The sequence below is a fragment of the Chrysemys picta genome, chromosome 18 (assembly GCF_011386835.1).
Source record: "Chrysemys picta bellii isolate R12L10 chromosome 18, ASM1138683v2, whole genome shotgun sequence".
Taxonomy (NCBI): Eukaryota; Metazoa; Chordata; order Testudines; family Emydidae; genus Chrysemys; species Chrysemys picta.
In genome coordinates, this window is record NC_088808.1 from 10,547,125 (window position 1) to 10,571,376 (window position 24,252).

General features: G+C 49.1%; 1 protein-coding gene across 3 annotated transcripts in view; it reads right to left on the minus strand.

Moving 5' to 3' along the window:
* The window catches only part of ASTN2 (astrotactin 2), a 631,841-nt gene that overhangs the window by 532,568 nt on the left and 75,021 nt on the right, over window positions 1–24,252 (minus strand). For all 3 annotated transcript variants that reach the window (XM_065572255.1, XM_065572253.1, XM_065572254.1), the window contains exon 2: window positions 14,415–14,602. In XM_065572255.1, coding sequence (XP_065428327.1) covers window positions 14,415–14,602 — 188 coding nt within the window. The remainder of the gene's footprint in view (window positions 1–14,414; window positions 14,603–24,252) is intronic.

A 24,252-nucleotide genomic window follows, 5' to 3' on the forward strand; every position in this document is an offset into this window, starting at 1 on the left:
TTTCAACTTCATGCTGCACATGGTCACCACGCCGCCACTGCACTCCACAATCCACCTCAAACAGGGTTACCCAGCTGCTCAGTTTTGCCTTAGCGCCACCTGTCATCCCCACACAATGCTCACGCTTCCCTCTCTGAGCTAGGCGAAGCTTGCCCCTTTCAATGCACAGCGGTTTGCACCCTGAAGTTTGCTTTGGGGCTTACTCACCCCCCCATCCCCACCCCAGCTGCTCCCCAGAAAATGCCCTTTGATGCAGCCCTCTGTTGCGGTCGTCATCAAGTTCCACCTGATTTCAAATGTGCCAGCTTTATGGAGCTTTGTGTGACAAGACTACGGGGAAGCAGCCAGTTTGCATGCATCCAGACCAAAGTTTGCTCAAGAGGTTTGCAGGGAGTTCCGTACAAGAACCCGAACCCAAGGCAGCAGGAGGTGGGAGGGAAATATGCACAGTATAACCCCAAAGAACGTGAATCTGCTTTACCCACTTGGCTTCTCCCCACCAATGGAGAACACGAAATGAATGAAACATGCTGGGAGAAAAGTAAGGACATCTGGCTAATAGGTACAAATGCCTCTTGGTCCCAGCTCTGTTACAAGATCACGGGATTTCCACATCAGCAGCCCTGGCCCTTCGCCATGTAAAGGATCTCCCCTTGCCCCTGCTGTGCATTGTCCGGGGCCAGATCCTCCGCACGCAGGGATGGAAGAAGGGACCTCAAATACAGAGCAGCTCTCATCATCCTGGATGTCAATGTGCTGACCATTGACAGTTAATTAATTGACTGCTTAGGAGCAAGAGGGAATAGAAGAGGAGGGGGTTGGGGTGGAGGGAGAGGGAAGAGAGAAGAGAATTCCTTCTTTATTTCCCGTATTTGAATTAAGAGAACAATTCAACACAAGGTGTCAGAGCCTGACAGGAATTGGGGGGTTGTGCGGACTCTGCTAAGGTCTGTACCAGCAGTGACTGAAAGTTGACGCTCAAAGCTTTCTTCTTTTCCTAGCAGGTAAGTTAATGAATCCCGTCTGACCTTGGAACCGCTGAACGCTTGCTCTGAAGGAGACGGTGGAGTCTGGGCTACGTCCAAGCTGGGAGTAAATCCGATCCATCTGGACCATTTTGCTTATAAAAGGATATATTTATTTTCTGGGAGTTTTAGATAACGGGATTTTAAAATAAATGTAATTGTTTATTCGCTTGGTGGCATGCAATGAGCGCAAGGCTGCACCTCCGAATTCACAGAGACCTTTCCAAGGCTAAACCAGAGTGGGTTCCTGATTGCAATCGGAGGCAAGGGGAAGGGGACAGAAAGTTGAGGAGGAACAGGAACAAGTTAAAAATAACCATCCTTAGCCTGAAGTTGGTACCAATTAAGTCAGCGGGAATTTTGCCACTGACTTCCCATGGGAGCAAGGTCTAGTCAAACATTATCTCCGATTTAAAGCCCTTATCTAGGGGCTTAAACGCTTAGATTACTAAAATAAAGAATTTTGCGGTTTTGGGGGGGGGTCCCCCACTTTTCTCAGCTTGGAAAGTGAAAGTACGCTTGGTTTCTAGTCCATTTCCTCGGCAAGCTTTCATACACCAGCACCATTCTGCAGGTTGGAGACCCTCAGTGGGAATGTTTGTTTAAAGGGTATTTCTGTACCAAAGAGACTGGCCTCATCTATATTCAAAGTTACACCCTTAGGGCTGGTCTAGCTAAAAAGTTAGGTTGACACAACTATGTTGCTCAGGGGTCTGAAAAATCCACATCCCCGAGTGACGTCATTAAGTTGACCTAAGCCCAGGCTAGACAGTGCTAGGTTGACAGACGATTTCTTCTGTTGACCTAGCTACCACCTCTTGGGGAGGTGGAGAACTACTCCCGTCAACGTAGGTAGTGTCTAAGGCCATGTCCGGCAGGTAGTAATTAATCTATCGCGTCTAGACGAGACGCAATAAGTCGATCCCCGAATCGACGCCCGTACTCCACCTCGGCAGGAGGAGTAAGCGGAGTCGACGGGGAAGCCCTGGCGGTCGACTTGCCACCATGAGGACGGCCAGGTAAGTCGAACTAAGATACTTTGACTTCAGCTACGCGAATAGCGTAGCTAAAGTTGCGTATCTTGGATTGATCCCCCCACCAGTGTAGACCAGCCCTAAGCTGAAGCTGTGCCGCTGTAGTATTTCAAGTGTAGACAAGCCTTTTGTGAAACCAGTGCAGTTTTAAACCAACGTAGTTAAGTTTGTGAAAGCCTCGTGCTGTCACTCGTAATTCAATCTGAGCTTGGCTTGCATCAACTGATCTCACCTTGAGTTAAATTGGTATTAATTAGTCAAGTTTAAATTGAAACAAGAACATCTACATGGGGGTTTTCATTTGCTCAACTCAATTTTTTTTTTTTTTTAAATCACATCGTTCATTATACCAGTGTTACCGAATACAGACACGGCCTATGTAAAAAGGTACATTCTTACTCCACTGATCTGCTCTGTGTGCATATCTAGATTCAGCTACTGAGTTTAGTGATTGATGAAAGGTTTGGTTTGGTTTTTCCCCGGCTTTCTACTCCCATTAGCTCTGCAGAGTGAGCACAGGCAGGAGACAGAGCTGCCGTCTATTCCTCCACGCGTTTCATCAGCACAATTGCTAGATTCCAATCAGTTACATCAGGGCAAGTCTGCTGCTGGCAACAACATGGCTGCACAGGCATAACCGGGGGCATGACGTAGCCCGCAGGACCCAAACTACTGGTGATGATGGGGGACCTCAGGCCGACACTGCAGGGCTGGCAGTTCGGAAGAATATTTTTTTTTTTACTACGAAACGGAGCACTGTCAATCTGGTCAGCAAGGAGAAACACGGAAGCGCGTGGTGCTATTTTCACAGAACACCACGCTGGAAAGAAATTGGTTTCCACTGGAAATTGCTTGGATTTCAATTTCAGGGAGATGTTACAAAGGGTCGTTTTAGGGGCACATTCGACCCAACAATGTCTCTTAACATGAGGTTCCGCAGCGGTGAACCAACCGATTTGCTAATCCGGCATGCCTCCAAAAGCCATTCTGTCGCCCAACCAAGTTTACAGTGCAAAGACTATATCAGACCAGGTATATCCTGTAGTCGCCTCTGGCCTGTGCAGTCACCCCCCTATTCAGAGCTCAGCACCAGGAATATGTATGCAGGTGTGCAACACTTACTGCTCTTTCCCACCACTTTTCCCTTCTGGATTTTTTTCTGCGAGGAAGGAGGAGGAGGGAAGGTTTTATTTGAGTGGCTGGTTTTGTAGTTACTAAGCAGAGTTTGGCTTCATTTTCTGTTATTATTATTAGACAATGTCCCAGGGAGTTTTGAGATTGGCAGTTTGAAATTATGAAGTCTAGGCCACTGATTGCAGAATCTCTCTGCAGTTACTCCAACACACCAAAGGTGCCTATCACATGCTCTAGGCTCCTTACACTCATCCATAACACACACGATTAGCACCAAGCTCCTGTACAGAATTGCTTTCTCTGAGACACCTGCAGCTCAGCAGGACTGGCTGGGATCCTGTATCAGAGGCAGAGAATAACCCTTCTATGCAAGGCCAGTACAGTATGCTGCATTCACGGCCCCACAGCTCTGGTCAGGCATGAGCCCAGCAGCCAATGAAAGTGACAAGAGCGATGCCTTCCTTTCCCTTTCCCTCTGCGAGGAAGAACTGTGACCAAGAAAAGGAGGAAGCCAAAGGCAAAACACACTAAAATGTAGGTGACAAAGGTAGGATGAGAAAAGATTCAGAGGTAAGGGAGGTAAGCATGGTGTAGTGGCTCTGCCGAATTCTATTCCCAGCTCTGCCACTGATGTGCTGTGTGACCTTGGGCAAGTCACTTCACCTTTGTTTCCCCATCCACCCCATCTCTGTCTTGTCTATTTAGACCGCAAGCTCCTTGGGGCAAGGACTCGCTGTGTGTTTGTACAGCGCCTCGCACAATGGGGCCTCGATCTCAGCTAGACCCTCTAGACACTGATGCGATACAAAATAAATAAATAAATAATAAATAAGGCAAGGCGAAGGGCACTCAAACGCAGAGGTAGGAGGAGAGGCTCAGACGGGGAGTTGCGGACGAAAGTCTGCCGTACAAGTGACCGTTCAAACACTGTGGACCCGCGATTGTTTCCCAACCTCAGGGCCACACTTAAGATTCGAGTTTGAGATGCAGCATTTAATAAATAGCCCAATGAACGACCATGTAACTATAAAGTCGGTTATAAGGAAGTTCGCACTATAGGTAGAAAGGTACGGCTATAAAGTGCCCAGTGTGAATCCCCGCTTCTCAGCGCTCTCTAGAACCATGGGCATCTCAATGTCTGCTTCCCCCCCGTCAAAATACTGCTCCAAGTGCTGCTTCTACTCCTTGGATATCTGCTCTGCCCCATCCCAACTTCATTCCCCAGGCCCTTCTGAAGCCCATCTGCCTGATTAGCTCCCCTGCAATAACATTCTTCTGCCAGCGCTTGCGTCTTTTAAACGTGCATCGACTGGGAGCGCATGCCACGCACCTGCTCCTATCTGCATAAACAAGCATCTCCCGAATGCTTCCTACGGCTGCTAGTATTGGTTGCTCTGGGGATGTCTTGAGAAAGTTGGTTTTCTGCCCAGTCTAGGTACATCCTAGGTGGATGGACTAAAATGTATTCACCCCTGCTCTATCGGGGATGCAAATTGAGCACTCCAGTTACATATTTTAACGGAGGAAAAAAACCTGCGAGACTAGAATGCTACAAAGTGTTTAATGTATTCAGAGTAACTACGGTAGAAAACATCAAGGCCTCTACTGAGGCTGGTGCAAAGTTATTAGCATAACAGGTGTCTCTGTCACAAGAATGATGCTTTAAAAGACAAATCCAAAAAAAAATTAATTCCCTCAATGCAAAAGCACCTCGTTAATTACACTTAACGCTGGTTTTATGCTGTCTTCATAAAGGATGGGAAAAATCAGATAGATGCTTCTTCCTCAACCCCCAAAAAGTTGGTTAATGGAACATTATGGAAATTTTCAGACAGATTTGGACATGCTACTGACAGCTCTAGAGGGAGGAGACTGGACAGCTTTCTTCTTGCTTCACTCATCCAAGCTGCTGAAGTCTGATTTCATCTGTTCTTTCCCCTCTGCGGTACTTCTACTTTCCTTCCCCTCATCTGTGGGATGATCTGCAGGAGGATCCATTTATGTCTTTGTGTTTTCTATTAAAAGCCTCATGAGCCAAATCAGGTGGCGGCGGGGGTAGACACTTCAGGGCTGTGAGCTGACGTAAGTGAACTGGAATGGGATTTCTGTGCCCACCTGTACCAAGGTCTAGTTGCAGCCCCCACGGCTGAATGCAGTGCCCATTCGCGTACAGCTCCCAACCAAAGCCCCGAGTGAACAGCAGCTTTGTCCCTGGCTAGGGATGGGGATAGCCCAACTTCCAGTGCAACGAGCTCCTGCCAATGCCACTGTTATCAATGAGAAGTGCAGAGACTCAACGCCACTGGAAGTTGAGCCATTAGTATCTAGTCTGGAAGGAGGTCCAATTTGCATCCTCGCCTGGGCTTCCCCCTACTGCTTTGCTTCAGTTCTGCAAAGCAGTAGAGGGAAGGACTTAAGTGCACATCCAGCTGGGGCCCAGATAAGGATGCTAATGGCATCTCCATCTGGGACAGATACCAATGGCCTGGTTTTGAACGCTGCAGAGTGCCGCAGCTGCCGGTGGCTGGCAGCGGAGGATGCTTAACCCATCTGTAAGCGGGGCTATACGCTCTTTCCCCCATCCCCAGTAACTGGGAGTGGGGACAGGACTCTCGCACGGGGCCGGCACTGAACTGGGGTGGGTGTTGGGGATTTTTTTGGAACGAGGAAGCTCATTTATTTGCGATCAGTTTGGTTTTTATAACTTTCAGATAAGGCGATGTGCTGAGGCAGCAATGCTCTCCCTCTCCTAATTAATTCCTACACATATCACAGGCTGGAAGTGCATGTTTTATGAATCTAGTTGACCTCCTGGTGAAGAAATGATGACACAGACGTTGTGCCTTCTTCATTACCTCATTATTCATGTTACATCATTTCTTCCAACGGAGACGGCTGACAGACGCTCTGATGCTGCCACCGAGAAGCCAGGCGGCAGCACAAAAGCACATGCACCCCCAAGAGGAGGGGGCTTGAGTGTCCCTACCTCGATTGGACCCTTCCACGCAGCAGCCAAGGACACCAGGGACACATCGAGAAGGCCAAGCTTTGAGCTATTTCGGCAGGGGGTCTCCTTTGGGACAGCTAGTGTTCAGAGGAGGAGAACAAATGTAGAGGACTCCGGAGACAACAGGCTACCTGTTAAGTGCCCAAAACATGGGAGCGTTCAGCTCGGGGATTCTGCCAGCCAACGTACAACTTCTTCAATAAAGCCTCAGGCAGAGAACGACCTGGAGCATTTGTCCCATGCAAGCTAACCCACTGGACACACTCCAGCAAAATCAGGGATGTCCTGGATCCATTCACTTAGCGTGTGTCCACACTCAAAAGTTCCACCACTTCAACTAAAAGTCAGAATAGTTAAAACAACCGTCAGCTCCCCTAGCGTGGACACAGTTATACCAGTATAAACATGTTGTGGGCTGGGTCAAACCTTGCTGCTATGGGTTGGGCATAAGTTGGGAACAACGTCAGGGTAAATGTAAAGAGATGGCTGAAGCAACAGCAGAAGGATCCAACACACAGGTACATGGAAGAGCTTGACTAGAAGCTGAAGCGTGTGGCCCAATGCTACAGCTTGGATCAGTGGCGCTGTTTACCTGTGTACGTGAGAGAGAAAGGGCGGGCAGAGACTAAAGTAACCAGAAAGCTAAGCAGACGGTAACAGGAGTGCTGGTAACATGGCCCTGACAGAAAGCTAAGAAAGGAGGCTTTTTGGGCACAGCAGGATGGCTGGAAAGGCAGGTTTGGAACAGTGAACAAAGGAATGGTCTCCTGCTGTTTGATTGCTTCTGTGCTCAGGAAAACAGGACTTTTCCTGGCTCTACCATCAATTTCTCTTTCTAGCGGAATCAACCTACAAGGCCCCAAATGTTGACTATCCACTTGCGTCAAAAAGGGGTAACAATGCTTATACCAGTATAGAATCATAGAGTAATTATAGAGTAATCATCACATACAGGGAGGGGAATAACTATACTGGTATAAATGCAGCTACACTAGGGGCTGTACCAGAATAGCTACATTGGTAAAATATCACAACCCCACCCCAAACACAGTTATAGCAGGACAAATACTGCATATATAGTTCAGACTTTAGAGGAACGCGTACAATGCAAGGGACTCCCTCAGCATTTGAGAACTGAAAAAACAGGCGCTTGGGGGAAAACTAAAAACACTGATCAGAACTATCATGCAGGACAGGCATGAAGCCACACAAGGTACTTGGCCCCGGCAGAGCTCAAAGGGAAAACTTCACTGAGAGCTGCATTCCTCCAGAAAACACACTCTGTGTGGGATGGAAGTTGTTGCAATATGGTGCACAGATGAAAATGCAAATTAATGCACATGGATAGAGCTGGATGCTGGCAGGGAGCCTGCAGGAAGGAAGATCCTGAAATGAGGTTGTATTCACTTAAAAAAAAAAAAAACCTCCACCAACTCCTATGCACTTGTTAAAGCAGGAACCCCAAAGCCAGACCCACAAGGCAGTGATATGAGACAATTGGCATTCGCAGGATTTTAATCTCACTAATCAGCGTAATCAGGATCAGCTCCAATGAAGTCAGTGGAGTTAAACAGAAGTGAAACTGGTATTCGAGCAAGTAGAATCAGGCCCACTGCATCTATCCCCAGACTACACTTCACAGCAGGCAGGCAGAGGTTGCTAAATCAGAGTGAAATGTTTAAGAGCACACTTTATGCCTATCTCCGAAGCTGGCAGAACACAGCCCCTGTGACTGATCATTAGGGAAACATCAGGATACATAAGAACAGTAATAAAAATGGTAACGTATAAATAAGAGCTGAAGTAGAACAGAATCCACCGGGAGAACTGGATTCCAGCAGCTAGCTGGCTAACGCCAACGACAGCCAGGCAGAAAGTGGGTGTAGGAAATCTGACGAGGCTGGTTTGCTTTTTATTCCAGACACTCATATATTCCATAGTAGGGAGAAAGGAAGGAGATGAAACAACGCAGTGAATTTGCCTGTTACATTTCCCCGAAGACAATAAGAGCCCAGTACATTCCAGCAATAAACCCAGCTGAGTCAGTGGATGAATTTGTCTATGCAAACACACACCTGCGTGCATAGTGCCAGCATCTGATTGCACATGCCCCTCCATGGCACCGCTGACTTCAGCGGAGTCGCTCCTCTCACAGCAGCGTCGCGGAGGGCAGAATCCAGCCTATAGCATGCGTGACCAAGGTCCTTTTGCAGCTGGCAGGGTTCAGAAATGGCTGCTTTACCAGTTTCTTGGAACGAGCCATTGCACCTGTCCAATTGGTAGGCGGGTTTTAGCCTCCAGGCTTTGGACAGTGAGTTGAAGCAAGACTAGCGCAGGTGGTGTTTACCTGAAGCACATCCCTACCTGGAGGCTGCACACCTGGGTGCATGCCTCGCCTCGCCTCCCCAGGGACCCTTTGAACTTTGCGTTCAGGCTCTGACCCTGCACAATTCTGGTGGCTTTGAGCAGGGCTGACTTACCGCTTTGCTCCCCCTCCACCATTGGGAAGATTCTTGCCCTGCCCTCCTTTTGCTCAAAGAGGAACTAATTATTACTCTCAAATCCATTTCTCAGCTTCACCAAGGGTTTGGCTTCCAACATTCCTCAGGAGCCGGCCAGCAGGCAACGACGGAGCCAGCTCCTTCTGAGAGGTACCAGTGTCTTCAACTTCCAGTCACCAGGAACCTGAATCCACCTGGCTTGTGGGCTGTAACCACCAATGCTGGCTTTGGTGATGGGCTCTGCTTGCATGGCAGTTCGCATGTGAACCATGATGCTCCACTCCAGCTAGCTTGGGAGATCTCGGTTCAAGTCCCTGCTCTGCCCCAGACTTCCTGGGCGACCTTCGGTAAGTCACAGTCTCTCTGTGCCTCAGTTTCCCACATGTACAATGTGCCCTACCACATCAGGATCAATACATTCAAAATTGCGAGGTGCTCAGATAGAGGCCACACAAAGTACAATAGATAATGTGCTCAACAGAAGCACTGAGAACCAAACGAGCTACGTTGTAGAGATTAAGCATGCTCCTTCCACCAGCTCCTGCAGCGCTGCCCCTAGAGTCCCCTAAATAAGACCCATCTCCGAGCCAGATGCTGTTAAAAGCGGCTCTCGGTGTGGATTTATAGAGGCCCAGAACGATAATTAAACAGGGGAACAAGCTGGAGGGGGGAGAAACGGAATTGCGTGTTTTGTTTAATTCAGCAATTTACAGGGCAAGAATAATTAGTGGTTTTAAATGTTTTGACACAAGCAGCCCCAATAATCATGATAAATCATATCAGGCATATGCCCAGATCCTTGAAGTGACAGATGACAAACAGAGCAGTGACAAGATGCTCCATCATGCACGGAATCATTGAGTTAATGGAAGAATTATTGCTTGTGAAATCCACTCCAGTCCTATTGTGAGGAACATTCCAATTTATCAAAGCCAAATGAACATTAATTGCTGCAGCCTGGTAAGTTTTTGAGCCGCTGTGACCTTCATTGAATTTTAATCCAAAACAGATAAGATTTACTTCCACACAAGAGGAAACAACACAATTAAACCCAAATGACAGCGAAGATTATGGAAAAAAACACAACAGGCGTAATGACAAAAATATTGATTCCTTTCTACTTGACACTGCGCAAAAAAAAAAAAAAAAGTCCTGCATATTTCCCTCCCCTCTTTTCATTCAGGAGATGAATTTTGGACGCTCAAGCCAAGACGAAAGGGGTGGCAGACAGTAATGGAGACTGAATTCCCTCTAACTGCGGTAATTAATGTTATGTCTCATTGGGGAGAGATTAGGAAAAACAGTGAGGGGGAAAAACAAGTATTATTTTGCTATTAAAGATGCCCTTGAGCGGGGAACATTAGCAGCAGAAGTTGGATTTGGGTAATTGCTGCACTGTATTCATGGATTGTATTCATACCCCAATGAACAGAAATACAGCCACATGTACCCATCAAATGTATCCCCATTCTTAACCTTACAGGCAATCCCCGATGTTTATCCATTCCTATCGGGAGCATCTCTTACTCCCCATTACTGCCAGTTCCGGGAACTGAGCTCTGGTTCTCCCCTTGCTGCCTCCTCCCTCCCCTTCCCCGGGGAAGTAGTTCAGTGTAAAGACAATTAGCTGAATTTAAAGGATAAAAGTTCCTCACGCTTTCACTGCATTAAGAATAGAATGCAAAAGAACCAAAACCAGGAGCACCAGAAGATTACGTGAGGGATAAAGGAAAATCAACTGTGAAAGATGCCAAGTGCTATTAAATGGAAGGTGTGATTGGATCACTCCTGCAGCTCATTTGCACGATGCTATCCTCACCCCCACCATGAGTTGCACTCTGCTCCACAGCTCAGACCGGCACTGCCGCATTGCACGAGTTCCCCCTGCTTTCTCGGTTCTATCCTGAAGTTCACCTCCCGACTTCGAGCACCGATTCTACCCCGTCTACCACAAGTGCAGCAAATGCGGAACATACATCTGCATGCATCTCAGCCTACACTCCAGCTTTACAGGCAGAGAACAAGGCTACCAGAAAACCACGCAGTGCATAAGCAGCACCAAGATCAACACACACCCAAAATAAAAATGTTTCTTTAAGGTGGCATTCAGTCAAACAAACAGCGCTTCCTAAAGTGCCATCACCCAATCCCACCAAACGCTTGAAAGTCAGGAGACGCAGATATTCCACAAGCAACCTTAACTGTGTCCCGGTACCCTACCATGCTGCAAATCGGACACAGAATGTGCACACAAGTAAAGGTAAACAGCACAGCTCCTTAAATCAGATTGAAAGATAAGCCCATGCCATGCCCATTCCCTCCTGTCCCTAGGTGAAGCAGGTGAGATCATAGCTCTATCTAGCCTGCTGGCGAATGGGTCCCACAGATAGTGTGTGTAGAAGGGGTGGGGTCGCAGTTGTTATTCGTCTCCTACGGGGATTATGGGGGTGGCCTCAGAACCTCTCATGCATAGCAATCAGGATGTGTCTCGTCTACAGAGAGGGTGGGTAGGGGAGATTGGATTTTGTGGCATAAAGTGGAATGAGAGAGAGGAGGGTGTTTAGCAAGTCTAATGAGTAGGGTCCCACCAAATTCACGGCCGTGAAAAATTCCTCACGGATCGTGAAATCTGGTCTGCCCCTGTGAAATCTGGTCTGTTGTGTGCTTTTACCCTATACTATACAGATTTCACGGGGGAGACCAGCGTTTCTCCAATTGGGGGTTCTGACCCAAAAGGGAGTTGCAGGGGGGTTGGAAGGTTATTTTAGGGGGGAGGCAGTACTGCCATCCTTACTTCTGCGCTGCCTGCAGAGCTGGGCAGCCGGCGGCTGCTGACGGAGGGCCCAGCTCTGCACACAGCAATGCAGAAGGGTGGCAATACCACACCATGCCATCCTTCCTTCTGCGCGGCTGCTGGTGGCGGCTCTGCCTTCACAGCTGGGCTCCCAGCCAGCAACCACCGCTCTCCAGCTGCCCAGCTCTGAAGGCAGAGCCACCCGCAGCAGCAGCACAGAAATAAGCGTAGCAGTACCGCAACCCACCCACCCACACACCACACAACCATACAACCCCCCCTTCCCCCACAACCCCTTTTTGGATCAAGATCCCTACAATTACAACACCGTAAAATTTCAGATTTAAATACCTGAAATCATGAAATTAACCATTTTTAAAATCCTATGACCGTGAAATTGACCAAAGTGGACCGTGAATTTGGTAGGGCCCTACCACGGAGGGCAAGAAAATGAAATGGTGTGGTCTGAACTAGAACGGCAAGGCGGAATAGGTGATGGAGAAGTCTACTATCTCTGGGGACGGCAAGAGGTTAGGTATCGAGGGAGCACAGCGGCTGGGGTCTGGCAGATGACACAGCAGGGAGTGTACGGGATAGTTATGTGGCTTTTATTGGAGTAGCAGAAGAGGTACAACACGTACATCAGGCTGCCTTGGGATGTAGGTTTAGGGTGGGGGAGGGCTAAGGCAGGGCATAGCTAAGGCTGCGTCTACACTAAAAACAGTACAGCTGCGCTGCTGCTGCACGTCAGTGCAGAAATTTAATACAGCGACAGGACGGACTCTCCCGTTGCTGTAGTGAATCCACCTCCCTGAGAGCAGGAGCTAGGGCAGCAGCAGAATTCTTCCACCCCCTAGAGCTGTAAAAATGGGACTTCGACGTAGCTGAGCCAACTTCTCGGGGTGTGGATTTTTTTTTACACCCATGAGCACTGTAGCTGACTCAATTTCGTTTCTGAGTGTAGACCAGCCCTACGGCTATTTGAGCAAAACACACCCTCAGTTGAAAAATCTCTTGAAATCAAAGCGTTTCACCTGGTTTTGCGTAAGCTGTAAATTTCACATGGTTTTGAGGCAAAAACCATCTATCTGCTCCCGTTCACTCAAAACTTGGCCCGGGTTCACTTGAAAAGTTAATGAATCTTTCAACCAAACTGGGCAAAGTTTCAAGTTTGTAATGAAACCCAGCACTGGGGTTTCACTCAGTTCTGCTCGATTCCTCCAGGCTGTTCCACACGGGAACGTGCCTAGGAGCTACCACACCAAATCAGACCAACGGTCCCTCCTGGACCACGTCCTCCCTCCAACTCTGCTTAGTAGAGGAAGGTGCAATTATGTCATAAATTTACCCACGGGAAAAGTGTCTTCCTAACCCTGACCACTTAGCAGTTGGCTTATGCCCTGAAACATGAGCGTTTATATTGCTTTTAAAAAATTGATCCCCTCTCACATTAACTGTGGATGTTCTCATTATCCACATAAATGTCTAATCCTTTTCTGAATCCAACTAAGCTCTTGGCCTCAATGATGTACTGTGGCAATGAGGTTCACAGGTTAATTACGCATTATGAAAGAACAGGATTTCCTTTTCATGTTTCTAGGTTTGTCGTCTTTCAGTTCCATTGATTGTCCCTTTGCTTATGAATAAGAGCATCCAATTTACCTTCTCCATCCCATTCGTTGTTATGTATACTTCTATCATGCCCTCTTTCCTCTCCTCTCTATGCAGTCCCAGCCAATTCACTCTCTCTTCATATAGACGTCTCAATGCAATATATCTTTTTACAGTTACCTATACTTGATGTCCCATCTAAATCCACAACCCATTTCTGTAATGCATTTAGTTAACTTGCTTAGGTTTGATCTTTTAAGAAAGCAGAGCAAGTCCCTGCTCAAGTGGAAAACAAGGATCCAAGTAGCCCAGAAAAAATCTAGCAAGCACGAGTTCTGAACCAATGCACGAATTCTGAGCTATGAACATGTACATTAAACAGGCGTGGATTGGAGATACCTTCCTACAATTGCCCTTTCCGTGCATTCTCTGCCGTGCAATGCAGTTGGAGGGCACTTTCTCAGCAGTCTATGTTTTCAACCAAGCAAGGCCACTCAGCAATGAAGGAGCAGCACAAACATAACCACAACAGCTAAGGGAGGAAGGATTGCCTAGTGGTTAGGGCTTTAGCCCAGGATTTGGGAAACCCAGGTTCAATTCTCAGCTCTGCCACAGACTTTCCTTGGGCAAGTAAGTCACTGAGTCTCTCTGTGCCTCAGATCCCATCTGTAAAATGGGGAGAATAGCACTTCCTCTGTCTCACAGGATGCTGTAAGGATAAGGACACAGATCCAATGGTAACAGAGGCCTCAGTACCTAAAACAGACTGATCCAAACGCTTGTAAAGTGGAAACTGCTTTCCCAGAACCCTGTAAGTATCAGATTGGTTTTTAATGACAAAACAACACAGGATTAGTCCACAGTTGACACCCACGTGCTGGGTAGGCGTCAGCTTAAAAAAAAAAAAAGCACCAAGACACTAACTCGCCCCACCAACTTGTCTCGTGCCAGAACTTAACACTGGTGAGAAGCATTCTGCCGACAGCCCCTGAGCGTTCCATACGCAGCACACAGTGGGAAGGGAGGCGTCCGTATGGATCACCCTGCCCTGGAGAGAATTACCTTTAGAAACAGGCATAACTCATTTTCCAGGCCCATTCAGTCATTTGCCTTGCTCTGCCAAAGCCCAGTAACCAGGGGCCGCTATGGTGGTTAGGGGATATAGACATTTGCACACTGGAAGCTGGACTGAGACAAACCGGCCGATCATCCTTTTAACGCCCCCATCTCCCGTCCGGCCACCAGCCCCTCCCAGCTGCTCCTCTTGGCCCCCAGACTGGGCAGGGAAGAGAAGAAGGATTCACTCACCATGACAGAAATGTGAAGAATGTGCATCTGCTCCTCCACGATCTCAGCAGGCTCTTGAAGGGTGGGTGGGGTGGCCCGGGACAGCTGCTCGGCACTGCTCATGGAGACGTGGAAATACAGGGTGCCGTTCTCCAGCCACTGCTGCTTCCAGTGCACCAAGGAAATATCCGCCACAGTGCCAGACATCTCTGCAACAACAAAAACAACCGGGGTTCAGCTTCTGCACTCACGACAGAGCTGCATTTGAACGCACGTCCCATGTCACTGCACAACAGGCAGACTACCTTAGAGTGAGAGGAACGAGTTTCTCTCTAATGGTTTGAGCAAGGGATTGATTAGCAGCTGTCAGTCTGCAGACTCAGGAAAACTCCACAGGAATAAGGCTCTCCTAAGTAGCCACCAAGCGTCTAGCCTTTGACACTTTTCTGCAGAAGTCAATGGTCCCATCCAGGCCCCTTCACGCGGCAAAGAAATCCCCCCTGCTCTTCAGGGGCAAATGGATTTTTCCAGCCCTGAAAGCAACGTGTGTTTTGCATCAGAAAACATACGACTCCTATGGTCATTATTTTAGAGTCAGACCAAGAGAACAATCACGCGCTGATAGAGAAAGCCTCATCAAGAAATCCAAACCGTTCCACGGAGCTGGGTTTACCTGTCTATCAGGTTTCTGCTGTCCCCAGCAGGCTGGATCCCTGGCTGCAGTCTGCAGCGACAAGGTTCGGCCAAGATTACACACTCCCTTGCTCACCACCTCGCTAATTATTCTATCACCATATCCGAGACAATGGCACCACCACCTGAATCTAATTGGAGGACAGCTAGTTATCTTGACCTTGCAAGCACAGTGACCGCTAGTTTGCCCACTCTATTGAGAATAAACTCCTGCCCAAGCCTGGAATACATAACAGAGTCAGCTTGCACCTCAGAGACGCATGAATTCACCGTCACGCCTCTGCCGCCAAAGCAAGTTTTCTGCAAATAACCCTGTCTCCATCCCAGCAAATAAATGAAGCGGTTTCCGGGAGCAGAACACCAGCGAAGGTGGCTCTTGCCTTTGGCCCCCTGAAAAACAAAACTCAACCCCAGAGCTCAGGTTGAAGGACACACTAGGTTAGATAAAACTTAAAAGGAGTCTCATAAAATTAAAATCCCAGATTCGTACAGCACCCTCATCTCCCAAGAGCCTCGAACAGAGTTTGCTTCTCCCATTAGCGAAACATCGTTCCCTCTGGGAGGAACACTGCGCATCCCATAGGACACTAAGGTATGAAGCGAGGAACAGCCCCGTGTCAAATGAGGGAGAGCTTGGAGAGGCAGAACATGATCCCACAAGAGCAGGAGGGCTTGTCCCGGTTACAGCCCAACTCCAGTTTGGGGAAAGCGCTACAAGCCCTTTTAATCAACACAAGGAGACGGGGACCAGTTTAAATGTCATTTGAAAGACAGGACTCCCATCAGCACCGAGCAATCTGCTGCCACTCGGCGGCACTCCAGCCAAAGTACCCTTTACACCTCTTGCAGCACAAATGGCCTTTCCTGCCAAGTTTTGGAAAGGAGGTTTCAGCCAATCATGTTTATTCCCATGACTATGTCTATGTCCACACTTAAACCACTACAGTGGCACAGCGAGAGCAGGCCCCCTGCAATGTGTGGCGTGTAGACACTCACTACAGCGACAGGAGGGGCTCTCCCATTGCTCTAGTTTATGCACCTCCTTGAAAGGCGGTGGCTATGGCAACAGAAGAATTATTCCATCAACACTGTCTACACCACGGGTTAGATCGGCTTAACTACGTCTCTCAGGGTGCGGATTTGTCACACCCCTGAAAGACCGTAGTGATACCAATGTAAGTTTCCAGTGTAGACCAGCCCTGAGACGGGGAATCTGCCGATGCTTCTTTGTGGTTCTCAGGCCTTGCCTCCCAGGCTGGAAACATAGAAGATACTCCAGAGTAAACATCCCCCCCAATTCCTACTCCTTTCCAGGAACGTCCTCCTCCCCACCCGAATTCCATGCGGTGCCTCTCCCCATCTCATCACTTCTGACTCCCCTCTTCCCCCCTCCGCCAGACTCTCCTTGAGGTCTGTCACCACCATCAACCCCATTCTCCCTATCCCCTCTGCTGCGCGCCTTGACCATCTCCACCTTGATTACCAAGGCCTTGTCTGATCCCTCAGCCTCTCCATCCTCCAGTGTGGCCCGAAGGCTGCTGCTGAAGGTACCTTCCCTGATCCTACACTGGCATCTTCCCCCACTTCCACTTCCTTCCAGCATTCCCATCTCACCTCAGCCCATTCATCATCTTCACCTAGAGGCCTGGGCCTACACAAATCCTCCCCCACCGATGTGTCTGCCTCATCGCCACAGTGCCTAACTTCGCTGTTCCTTTTGCCTCCTTCTCCCCATTCTCCGCGCCGTATCTCAGAATACTCCCACCTATGCCAGGAAGAGCCTGGCTGTTCTCACCCATCCAACACCGCCTCTTCTCCTTGTAGCACCCACTTCAAAATGCCCTTCTTCCACGGATCCTTCCTGCCCTCCCTCCCTCACAACCACCCTTACCCAAACTCTTGCCCTGTGACTGGTTTTCAGTTCGCCTCCTCTACTTTACGCTGCAAGCTCTTTGGGGCAGGAAGTGAGTCTCACCCCATCCAATCAAGCACAGGTACGCGAACAGCAACGTACAAGGGGTTCGTTTTATTAATAGCAATAGGCATGATCAGATGCTCCTTTTCCTGCATCAAAGATGGTGTCCATTGCCCCAGCAGGAGGTCTGGTTAGGGTGAGCTAAAGGCCCCATCTGGCCATAAGATCTATGCACTCGCAGAGTAGCAGAGCCTTTCCCTGCCCCCCAAAAACGCTGGTTTGTGTAGTTAGCTAGCCCAAAGAAACCAAGCAATAGCCTTCGCACCCCATCCTTGGGAACAGGTAAAAAGTCTCCCATGGCAGAGCCCAGGAACGAGCCACTAGCCAGCCACTAGGTCACCTGTTCGTGAAAAAAGTCCGAGAAGAGACCAAGGAGTAAGGGCCCTTCCGACTTTGTAATTCCATTTTCTCTTTGCCGCTTCTACAATCCTTACATATAAACATTTCATTGAAGTCTTCAAGTCACATTACTATCAAACTTAAAAGCAAAAGGGCCTAAATGCATTTGGTCGAGAACCAAGACGATTCCCATAAAAGCAGATTATGCTGACATGATGAATATAAAATGAAACAGCAGATATTAAAGTTGGAGAATTGTTACTGCATGCCTTCCGGCTCCAGGCCGGCTCAACCCCCCTCCTGCTCCCGCCCCCTTTGTTTTACTGAACGCAAAGCAAAGCAACGCAACACAACCATAGCCGTTTCACCTTTCCCCGGTTTCCAAAGTAGGCTGCAAGTCTTGAAATATTCAATAGCCTAAACCCATCCCCCACCCCCTTACACACACACACACACACACACACACACCAGCCCTTGTGCAATGATTTAGCATTCATCAGTTACTCTGGAGGTTGCAGCCCTGACTTATCTGTCATGGAGTTTTACAAAGCATGTTTTGTATTTAATTGGCTTGTTCTTTCTAATCTCCCACGCTTATTGTATTTTTATTTAATTCCTGAAGGTCATTATTAAAATAAGCCAATCTGCCCATGGCAGCTCATCTCCAGAGCATCTCCCCGATGATAACCGAGCATTCCTTGTGCTTTGCTTTCCTTCCCCCCTCCCTCTACTTTTTCCAGGTTGCTGGAATCTGCCGGGGAGGGGGGGGGGAGCCTAGGGGGAAAAAAGCCTCCAGGGAATTTCCAGCACACAGATCATGCCCTCTACGCCCCTTTACCCAACACCTGGCCTGGCCTCCTAACACAGATTTCACCCAGCCCACAAGGAGACCGAATATTTTCGCCATTGAAAGAGACCAGAAGAAACTGAGTACCGATCTGGTGAGTGTATATATTTTTATAACGACCATGCTTATGAACTGATCTCATGCTGGCTAGAGCCGGACCTAGTGCTGTCAACTGCTTTGCAATCTTCTCACACGCAGCTCTATTCTGCCCTGCAATAGGCTTCCAGCTCTACGCCCTGGGTTTCTTCAGCACTGAGGTAACCACAAATGTAACCCCCATTTAAACATGATTCTATAAGTGCTTCAGTGCTATCTACCATTTAAGATAATAATCCAAAATTATGCAGCATCTCCCAGACAGAAATCTCCGCCCGCCCTTGGCAGCACAGGATTGGTCCCTACGGAATCGAGTTTAGTGCTGCGTTCAGATTAGTTTCAAAATGACTCAAGCAATGGGGCTTCCCCCACATCCCCTGGGAGACTATTCCACAGACAGGCCTAACTTGGAGGAATTTTTTTATCCCGATTGTCAGCTTGCATGTTCCTTTTTTTCCCCCACTTTCAACACCGCTGTGTTTTCTCGGGTGTCTTTCTACAAACTGTCCCCGCCCCACAAACACACTTTGCAGGGAAATGTACGCACAGGTGCAAAACCGTGAAAGGCAACAGACAGGGCCGGCACTTCCAGTAGGTGACCCTAGGTGGTCGCCTAGGGCGGCAGGATTTGGGGGGCGGCATTTTGCTGCCCTCAGCGGAAATTCGGCGGCGTAGGGTCCTTCCGCTACAGATCTTCGGCGGCAATTCGGCGGCGGGTCCTTCACTCGCTCCGGGACCCGCCGCCGAAGTGCCCCGAAGACACAGAGCGGAAGGACCCCTGAATGCTCAGAGGAGGAGCGCTGCCGCCTAGGGCGGCAAAAACCCTGGCGCCGCTCCTGGCAACAGAGAGGAAAGAGAATCTCGAAGTTAGGAAAGGAGGAAGATGGTGAAGGTAGCATTTTATCCCATTACTCTTAATTGTCTCCCCAATTTATGTATCTACATGTAACCTCTTTAGAGACACCTCCCTAATCTCTAGGCATCCTGATAACCATTGACCACTCAAACCACTAACAAAAGCAACAGAAGAACACAGGGGCAGATCCCAAACACAAAGATGGCCACGCAACAAAGATACTTTGCTCCCTCTTCAGATTCCCAAAGAAGCCTCTCACCCCAGCCTTCCCCCAGGGCCCACTGATATGGGCTTTGCAACCTACCCTAAAGGTTGACTGACTATTTGGGAATGACAGGAAGGGAGGGAGTTCCAAAATCAAGGCAGTTCTCTCTTTTCCAATAAATATTGCATGAGGTGATGTCCCAGGCCACAGCGGACTCTTTCTGTGCGGTATAACCCAATCGGCAGCTGGGCCACCCCTTGGAGTGCCGGTGAGGCACCCTGCTTACATAGGCAGCTGCCTTTTGTATTAAGTGTCAGCTTCTGAGCGGATTTAAGTTGTAGCCCCAAGTACAGCACGTTGCAGAAGTCCAGACTAGAAGTGCGGACGACACTGCCAAGGTCCCAACTCCAGGGGAAAGGACTCAAACCTCCCAACCAGCCAGAGATGGAAAAAGCCACCCTGGCACTGCTGCTGTTAGCTTCAAAAGTATCTCGGGTTCTGTGAGAGGAAGTGGGGGTAGCGAAGCAGAAAAACTGGGCAGCAAATGCAGGTTGCACACCCTCAAATCAGCGGAGCCAATGCAGATGCTGCCAAATCCACTGGCTGCTTCTCCCAACTCTCCATAATCACCTGCACCTTATCTGGGTTGAGCATCACTCGCATCCTGACAAGGAGACACACTCAGCCCCTCTCCAAGCTTCCTGAATGGGAGACAAGGCTGGGTGCCCTCAGCACAGGGCCGGCATTCCCACCCACACCTCCTCCTTAAGCCTCCAGAAAGGCAAGTAAGAACCAACAGCACCGAACACTGCAGTGGCCTGAGAGCCCCTCTTCCCCTCAACCCAGGGCAGAGCAATTCACCTAACGCTGGGCTCTGCCAGCAAAGGGAACAGATACCCCTCCAAGCCAGACAAGCCAATACCAAGTCACGATCAAAGACAGCCAATATAGATCTAACATCAGCACTGAATCCTGATCTTTAACCATCGCCAGGTGCAGACGTGCCCCATGTACCACCTCAAACACTTCCTTCCCCTCCTTGATGTTTATGGCCTTCAGATACACCCAGCACTGTTCTACCACCCTCATAAGATCTTTGCTGGGCCACATGGCTAATCCCCCCCACCCCCACCCCCACCCCACACACAAACACCCCCCCCCCACAAAGCAGTTCATAGAGTTGCCAAAGTATCAGAGGAAACTCAGCGGCTGCAAGAACAAGCTCCCCCACCCTTACAACGACTCTTTGCCTTGCCTCCCCCAGCATTTTGAAAATGCCAAGGATTGTGCTGCATTCGGTCTCTTCTGAGCCGAAGTCACCAAGGAGGCTGAACGAGCTGGTGCTTTTGGCCATCTGGGTGAGGAACCACGAAGCACTCGGCTTGTTTTCGCTTGCAGCAGGCGTGAGCCCGAGCTGATACAGGACCAGCACATGCATCTCCTTGTGCTACCACACCTCTAGAGACCCCCTTGCACGAGACCTTGGAGATTTACACACATTCGCTCAGGTTCTCCCCTCAGGCATGAGGGCACGAGATTCAATGGGCATGGGCTGCGTGTGGCTGAAGGCAGCATTTGTCCCAGTGTTTATTCCTATTGCTACGTTCATTCAGCCTTTGGTTTCTCCAAGGCTGACTATGTATTCTGGCCGGGAGCTGGAACAGCCGCTCTTTGCAGGGATGGTGGCTGTAGCAAGTTCTTCAAGGCAGTGTAGAAGGATCTATGCAAGAAGCGCCATCCTCATTGCCAAGATGTCACATGGTCTAGTTAGGGGAGAACAGCAGCTGAACCAGCTATTCCAAGAGCTTCTAACTAACCACCAGTGATTGCTCTGCAGACATTTCCATTAGCACAACAGTGACTCGGCAGGCGCTAACACCAACTCCTAATTAAATCCCAGCCCCTCCAGCTGAGCACCAGCCTCTCCCTGGAAGCCCACGTGACCTCCCCTCAACGGAGTTTATATCAGAATAAGCCTTGCATGGATTGACTCCTGATTTATTCTGGGGCGAGTGGACTCAGAACCAGAGCCAAACATCTGGCTAGTCTCCCACTCCCCAGGACTAGTTCATAAACCCACATTTGGCATCACGCTTTTAAAAAAAGACTAAATTTAATTAAAGTAAGTGAGTCGTTATGAGAGGCCACCGCTGACTTTGCCCATCATGTAAGCTTGGATGTAAGTAACAAATCAAGACTGAGATCCTGGAGATGAGAGGGGCGACAAAGAGGAGGAAGAAACACTGATTCTTTACTGAGCAAACCCCCACCCACCTCTAAGTTGTCAAAGGTAGCAGGTGGGATGGGGCGTTCCAATGCAGATCTTACTCTCCATATGCTGGACTCCCCCACCTCCCTTCCCCTTTTCTAATCAAAGTCCTCCTGGCCCCTAGTTGAGTGAGTGGTTATTGATTTGCCAGCAGTGCACTGCCTACAGATCATAATCTGACTCTATATCCTTTAAAGAAGCGGGTGCACATTCCATGTTCTTATGGCTGCTGTGATTGTAATTCAGTCTCTAGTACATTACCCTTATTTATAATGCCAATGCTTCAGCACGGTGCCTCGGGCAACCTAAAATTATTACAGAGCCCTTTTGACTTTCAATTCCATTCCATTCAATTCCATTTTTATTTGTCAGCAGAGACGCCTATTGACCAAGCACGTGTGTACAACGGAACCCAGCCACAAGCCGGGAGACTGCACGGCCGAGTGTTCAGAACAACCCTTATGAAAACCGCTCGGTCTCTGCTCAAGGAAGAGGCCTGGAGACTGGAACGGCAGGTGGCTCTGCCGGTCGCACGTGACATTCATTTCTGCAGCTTTCTAGGGGAGCTGCTCTGCTTCAGGGCCCTGGATTCGACTAGGAGGGTGCACTGCAGACCCGGGCTGGGATGCTGTGGCAGAGCTGGGTTTAGCATTCACTAGAGCAGATGTTCATTAATTTGCCACAACCGCTAAACGCCGTTCTCCTGCCCCCACAATGTCCCATACACCCAGATGATGCAGGGTCCTCACAGGGCCTTCTTTTTCAAAGCAGGAGAAGGAAACGGATTTCCTGGGGTTACCTGTTGCTGTGCTTCAGTAGCAGGAGACATCTAGCTTGGATACAAGCGTGGGTGGAAGCTTGGGCAGGCTGGGAATGGGAGGGGCTGGCTGGTGTTACCTATACAGGGTCTCAACTCGTCAACTAAAACCATTTCTCCCTCCCATGCTGCATCCCTGGCCTTATTTCAAGCAAGATGTCAGTAGGATTCCAGGAGGAGGGGACAGTGTGAATGCAGACCCAGAACACCCCTGCCACAAGCGATGCTCTTCGGCACCTGCTCCCCCCTTCCTCCCAACCCCAATACGACAGCCAGACTCACCCCATGCAGCCCGGATTGCTCTGTTAGCATTTAACAGCCATGGTGCTCAAAGTAAAGCCACTCTGCAATTCTGATAAGCCTTTGCCGGTCAGTGACTGACACAAGCCAATGCACCATGCGAGTGACCAACAGGCACAACAGAAATCTGACATTTCAGGATGTTAGGAACCTAGCGCATCATATCGGAGTCCTCGCACATAGCAGCCTGGAGGTCACCCTGCGTATCCTTGTACAACACCCACAGTCAGTGTTCTGTAACTTCCTGAGCCTCTCCAACAGCAACATCCTCACCATGGCGCACCGCTACTCCAAAAGCACTGCCAGCCAAGACCACCAGCTCCTCACCCTGCTCAGCTCCCCGCGGCAGTTCAAACCTGTGCGCGGTGTTACATGGTGTGAGAGGAAAGAGTCAGTTCAGGGCGAGGAGTTTGCAAGCAGAGGTGCTTTTCCCTAAAGACTCAAACTCTTCCATTTCCCTCCGGGTTCCCAATTCCCCCATTACAGACATCCATGTCACTCACAGAGACCATCTCGAGACGGGATGGAGACCAGTCACACCTCCCTTCTCCATCAATATAAACATCAGGGAACTGCCAGTAGGCGGGACAGGTCCCTTGAAGAGACACCTGGGAAAAGACTATAACCATTGCATGAGATCTTTATTTCACCTGAGCCACAATCCCAAGGAAGGATCCACAGAGTGCAAAAATACCTATTTAAAAGCCTCCAGCACCACCTCCTGATGGACAAACTGCCAAGAAAAAGTTCTAAGGAGCACCCTTGTGGTGGAACAACCATTCTATGGATGGACACTGCATAGCTATTGTCAATCAGCCCCAGATAACGGGCCTTGGTAACTCCACAGTATCTTTTCTCTGAGGATCTCAAAAGACGTTTGTGAACATTAAACCTCAACATCCCCTTGAGGGGTAGATAATTATCCCCAATTTACAGGTGGGTAAATTGAGGCAATATGATTTGCTAAAGGCCACAAAGCAAGTCGGTGACCTCTAGACCACATGGAACACCTCCCATTCTACAGAGCAGGCAATGTAGAAGAAACCATTGTCCACAGAAATCACATGGCCAATTCCCGTGCTCACCAGGCCTCGGAGGAGATGGGACCCTCTTCTTGTGGGCTGGCCAAGTCTAGACCTGGGGACAGGGGGTATTTTTCCTGCTGCTGTTACATTGTACCCAAAGCTCCGCTTTGTGCCGACGGCCAACATCTCATGCCACCTTCTGTACATGGAGCCTCTGGTACCAGCAGATCAATAGCTGCTGCATTTCTGGCGATTAAAGCTCGGCTCTGTTCAGCAGCCCAGCTACTCCAGAGGCTCAAGGGAACAGTTTCAACCAGGAGGTTTTATAAAAAAACGCATCTGCCTGGCAGCTGCTGGGGAAACAGCAACACGCATAAAGAGGGGAAAACAGACCCACTCTTTGCAAAATGTTACAACTCCCCACAGTCAAACCCGCC